This window comes from Sycon ciliatum, chromosome 13 (genome assembly GCF_964019385.1).
Source record: "Sycon ciliatum chromosome 13, ocSycCili1.1, whole genome shotgun sequence".
NCBI lineage: Eukaryota > Metazoa > Porifera > Calcarea > Leucosolenida > Sycettidae > Sycon > Sycon ciliatum.
Window position 1 is genome coordinate 23026527 of NC_088655.1, and position 6000 is coordinate 23032526.

The 6000-nt window shown below is 44.0% G+C and overlaps 1 protein-coding gene across 1 annotated transcript in view; it reads right to left on the reverse strand.

Annotated features, from left to right (window-relative positions):
• The window catches only part of LOC135829945 (hemicentin-1-like), a 54488-nt gene that overhangs the window by 15186 nt on the left and 33302 nt on the right, over positions 1 to 6000 (reverse strand). Inside the window, exons 38-43 of the mRNA XM_065342338.1 lie at positions 5408 to 5582; positions 4956 to 5083; positions 4394 to 4559; positions 2405 to 2719; positions 1232 to 1353; positions 740 to 914 (exon numbers count right to left, since the gene is read on the reverse strand). Coding sequence (XP_065198410.1) covers positions 740 to 914; positions 1232 to 1353; positions 2405 to 2719; positions 4394 to 4559; positions 4956 to 5083; positions 5408 to 5582 — 1081 coding nt within the window. The remainder of the gene's footprint in view (positions 1 to 739; positions 915 to 1231; positions 1354 to 2404; positions 2720 to 4393; positions 4560 to 4955; positions 5084 to 5407; positions 5583 to 6000) is intronic.

Here is a 6000-nt window from a genome sequence, read left to right on the forward strand (position 1 = left end):
ACCCACAATGCAGGTGTGCAGGTGTGTATATGGGGGGGGGGGGGGGATAGCCACAGCAAGAAGTATATCATCCATGGATCCAAATACACAAAAACCACTCACACCGTATCCACGTTACTCGCACACCTTATCCGGTCCAGTAATGTGCAAATATTATAGCAAGTGAATGATTATAATTATTGAATAAGGGTGACTACTATAGTCCATTCAGAAAAAGAAGATATCCTAGCTTTTGGCCATAAACGGGTCAAATTTTGAGTTTTCGTCCCAATTTGTTTGGCAATCCCCCATGGAATGCTCTTCCAATTGTGTTTTTGAAGTCTATTTCTCCAAAAAGCAAGCCATAACAAGAATAGGATTTCGGCACTTGCATAACAGTACATTTGCCGTTCGAACCCCAGTTAAGGTGCCTTTTTTGGACCCTTTTTCAAGTTTCGAATCGCGCGGCCCTGCAAAGTGTACCACAAAATCGCCAAACACGGGAGCTCTCCAGAGCCAGCGCTCATCTTTTTCTGAATGGACTGTAGCTACCTTCCTAAGGGTGTGCAGACTCCAATGTAGCCACTTCATATTTCACACAGTTATACACCACTACCCAAAAAACAGTCCCTCGGCTACAAATTCCTCCAAAAATAATTAAAAAAAATATTATCCAAATTTTCGGGCCAGGGAATTTGCAGCCGAGAGACCGTTTTTGGGTAGTGGTGTATATATTGTGTGACTAATAACTACTTCTTACAATTGATATCCAGTTGGGCCGGGTTACCAGTAACCACTCCACCAGCATACCGATCCTTGTTGCTAGCCTCACAATGGTAGAGGTCAGCATCTGCGATTTCTGTTCTGTAAATCGTCAAGACGTTCTGACCTCGAAAGAACGACACTCGCCCGACAAGATCATCTTGCTGCAGTAACTGAATACAAGATACATACACAACAAGGTTTGCAAACTGCTCAAACATGAAGGGGTATTTGCATGTCCATTGGTCATATTACTATGAGGTTGAGCACAATCTATTTAAAACATCTTTCATTCATTTCCTTATAAAAACTTTAGTTCAATAATATTCCTAGGTAATAAGGATATACTTGATCAGCTCTGGGACAGTTCTGATGAAGTAACAAAGACAATCAGGACCAGGACTAGCTACAGACCAGCAATGCTCTACCCTGTGATGTAGTTCATGGCCCAGCAGAGCTGACAGCCTGTACATAGCTGTTGTATACTTACGACTCCATTTCTAAACCAGGTTACGGTTGGTGCTGGTATACCCGATGTGTTGCACATGAATATCACAGTATTTCCGGCCAGCACAGCTGTGTCGTGAGTATCGATCTCGATCACAGCTGGAACTGTAACAGGAAAAAACGAAAGAGAAAAAGGAAATCACGTTCCTAGGATATAGATCACGTATGGACAGGAAACAAAATCTTGAAATTATATTACCAGCCTTATCTCCCATATGCCTTGATCCTTGAAGGGTGGTGGCGTTCCTACGGATGCGGAAAACTCGGTTTCCAGCCGAGTCTTACGCGAACCGTGAATTGTGTTATTTTTCGCTGGCTGAGCGTAGCGAATGAAACGAAAAATGTATTTTTTGCCAGCATTTTCACCATAGTTACGGCACCAGGATTGCGTCAGCTGGTTTTTTGTCAGTGTTCTCAAACTTTTCGCTTCATCGTGGTCTTTCTCTTTTCGTTGTAGTTTCCCACCCGCCCTCCCGTTTATTCTCACTTCGGGATAGGTCCTGCAGGCTACGTTTTGTTCATTTATCTTATGGGGTTATTCTAACCGGTTTTTCCTCAGGGTTGTGCTTCCGCCGGGGTCCTGAGGTTTTTTCCGCCAGCTTCGGACTGGTGGTTCACTTCTTGTATCATGTTGGTCTGGTACATACGTGTACATGTATATGCGTGAGGTGGCATGCCCTTAACCTTCTTCATGCTCATCTATACACTACGCTCTTCCATCTTCCACCGTGAGTGAACAAAGACCACACTACTACTGTGATCTGTATCTTTCTGTTGTGTGTGGGTGTGTCTGAGGTGTACGCAGAGGCCAGCTAGCTGGCAACAAAATATTTTTTTATCTCTCATGCTGCCATACGACACTATCCATGGTACTGTACACATTCCTACATGAAATTGCTCTAACGATCCTAACTCCAATTATCCACAAAATTCAACTCTAAACGCAGGTATCTGGCAGCAGAGAGTCTCAGCTGGTGTGTTTCCTTAGATTTATAAGTACGGTCATACCTTGGACAGCAAAGTCAATTTAGTAAAATTCTCCATTGTGAGTCACACATTCTCAGCACTCTCAGTTGATTGGGCTGCCTAGTTGATATCATACATGTCTGCTTTGAAAAATACACATTGCTCATGCTTTACTAAGGAAGACATTTACCGTAAACAGAGATTTTTGCAGATGCAGTGGCATTGGGCGAGTGTCCATTGTCGACAACACATTCAAAGTTTCCTTGATTTTTGGCATTCTTGACCGACAAGATGGTTAGTGTGGACTTGACAGCAAAGCCACCTCTCTTGTTTGTATGTACATCAGGATGATCAGCACTGGCCTCGAGGACTCCCTGAGCCTTGCTCGCATTGTGATACCAGTGTATTGTAGGCTTCGGCAAGCCCGTTCCGATACATTCCAATACTACTAAAGAGTTCTCGTTGGTTCTAACTGACGTTGGTGTTGTCAGAATTGCAGGCCTCTCTGAGAATTTCGGGAAGAGAAAGAACAACAATAATATGACCAGTCAAGCACACATTGTCACATTTCTTTCTGGGAGTGCGTTGTTTTACCCATTTTGCAATGTCAAATTGGAAATATTCTATAACACGAATACAGTAAAACCTGTGACTACCGGCCACCTCTTGGTGCCAGCAAAAGCGGTCTTTAGTAGCAGGTGGTCTTTAGTTAGAGGTTTGCACCGCGTGACCATATAATGGATCCTATTATATGATATGTATGTCAAAATGCAGCTAATACAATTCCCCAGGACTTGCACAAAGTCATTCTTATTTCAGGTCGAACAACACTTGGAGAGAAAGACGAAGAGATGGATAGAGACAGAGAGAGAGAGAGAGAAGATTAATTTTTTGCAGACTTCAAATTCAGCTGCTACTTCTGAAGCTAGGAGTCAAACGTTCACTGGGGAAGTTAAGTTTTGCGCTGGGCTTCAAATTTGTTCATGCGATCAATCGTACCGACTGTCCTTGTTGTGACTCCTTGATTGCTTGAACGCGATCCTTCAGCATCAGGACCTTGTGGTGCTGCTTTGTTTCTGGATTCCTTGATGCCATCGTCGATCCGTCTGTATGACTGGGGTGACAGAGCCGCCCAGTCTTCGTTTCTCCTCCGAGTAGTAACATCGATCAGAGAGCGCTTTTGATGCGCTCTCCAAGACGTTTCCTATCATGTTTACTCTTGACAGCGCTTGAAATTTTGACAGGTGTAGTGCAGTCCACACCGACTCCACGGTCAAAATTACCTGCGTTCATTTGTTCAGCTGTAGTATCGAAAGATTCCTTTCAGGACCATGGAAATCAGGAAAATTTCGAGAAGGAGCTTTGAGCAACATTTGATTTCCCACATCGCGGTCGCTAGTTACGGGTCAAAAATCGTCTTTGGAACAAGAAAAGGCGGTCACTGGTCGCGTTCAGCAGGTAGTCGCTAGTCAAAGTGCATTTTGAATGTGAGACCTTCCGTGCCTGGCGAAGTGGTCTGTAGTACCAGGCTGGTCGCTAGTCAGGGTGGTCTTTAGTTACAGGTTTTACTGTACTTGCGTAGAATGACTCGGGTGCGTTTACCACTAAGAAAGGCAATACATGAACAAATCACTGTCGCACATAGTCAGCACATAGTCAGCAGCATAAACTCGGTGCTGAGTGAACTGGTCGATTTGAGGTGTGTGAACTTCAGTGATTACAGGACCTGAGGAATGCACTGCATGCAATCCCTACATACCTTCGCTCATTCACAGTTATTCACACAGTCACTGAAAGTTCATGCGAGTGAGCTTTCAACCCTTTTCCATAGAATTGTCCTTACTATGCCAAGGCACCCCCCCCCCCTACCACCCCCACTCCCACCCCAGTCCTCCCCTCCCTACATACCACCTCCAGCCCCCACCTCGTCCAACCCAGCTTGGACGTAAAACTCCGGCGCAAACACGCTCTGATAGCAGGCATGTCAATGAAAATAGGAATACGAAGAGATCTGGTAGATAACAACCTATATGTAAAGCAGTGTGATCCGTTACTCTGAGTTAAATGACAGGAGATCCATCACATGTGGTAGCTATAACAAGCATCTAGTGGCATAGATGATACGGACCACAAGGCGAAACATTATATTGGCCTGGCTTGCGAAAAATCTCCATCTCACCTGCATAAGTCAGCATAAATGTTACATTGACTTCTCCAGCCAAGTTTCCCAGTCTGACATGGTACGTGCCAGCATTGTAGTGCTGCATGTTGGCTATTGACAATGTGAGGTTGTCAGTGGAAAGTGAATACCCGGATGAGAATCCACTCCAGGATAGATCGCCAATCTAGAGAGCAAGCAGAACAGGGATTAACCGTGACATACCGACCCTCCTTTGTTTTTGCTTTCTCCAGCATGCACTATGCATTACATGCTGCACACTGCATTGGCTATAAAGCCAGCGGTATGTTGAAGAAGACGGAAAAGACTTGTGTATATGGAATTATCAGGATTTGGATGTGCAAATTCTCATTTTGACTGCACGTACCATGGAACAGTATGGGTAGGGTGTTTGTATCACTAGGTTTTGGAGAAATATACCTTAAAATCTGATCTATGGAATTGTTCATTTCTCTCAAAGATTCTGGAATGATCAAATCCACTGCTGTTATTCGACGGCTGTGGATTACTGTGCAGATTTGCGATAACGGGCTGTGTAACTTGGGTGGGAATACTACCTTACCTTTGTCCATGTTATGTTGCTGGATGGCACCTGTGGATGTCCAGGATGTGAGAGAGTAACAGGGAGTTGAACCATATCCCCTCTAAGCGCCTCCACACCTTTGGGATCCAAACGTATAACTGGAAGAACTGGATAGCAATCGAGAACAGAGATTGCATACCGAGAGCGAAATTGGGGTAAGAAAAAATAAATCCCAGGACCTCAACCACAGCTGGACATTCCAGGAATGTTGCAGAGAGATTTACTGCATAGACCCTCAATAGTGACTCACTAACGCATCCAAAAAACATAATTTTATTGCGTCCGAGGGACTGAAAAGGGTCTGTCTGAGAAAAATTGCCCCTGACACCACAAAAACTCGAACCAGGACCAGGGACCTTCACTAAAGACAAGTGATGCTCACCACTGAGATAGGGTGTAACAGTCATTGTGAATTTCTCCGGCAAACTTACCATAGACATCAAGAGCAGCTGCTTTCGAATCGATTATTCCTCCAAGTGCTGCTATTGTGCTATGTCGATTGTCAGCAACACAGTGATAGTCGCCACGGTTACCAAATGTCACATTCTTCAGCGCGAGTATAGCATTGCCTCGTGTCATTTGCACATTTTCAGACGGGAACAAGGCCTGGGAAGAGTAGAAGCAAAGAATTCATGATCAGACTTTTATCAAATGCACACCATTCTTCTTTTCCAACTCCACAGATCACTGAATGTACACGGTTTTAGATGGTCAAAAAAAGCTAGCTGTGAACAGCATTGGGTATGTACTACGTACCCCTCTCTGACTATTTTAATTTGGTGCATTCCATTTATATCTAATATTATTTCTTTGGAAGTGAAGTGAACTTATGCAGCGAAGAGACTGTAGTTGGAGATTTTGAAGTGAGGTACCCTGTAATGTGTGAGTGGCTGCAATGGAGTGTGCGAGTGCTTAAAAAATGTTTTTAAAAGAAGAGGTAGAGTAAATTTATTTCCTGTATTTCACCCTCAGTGTGGATCTATACAGACATGCTCAGTGATTGTAGTTGTCAGGATTATGAGGA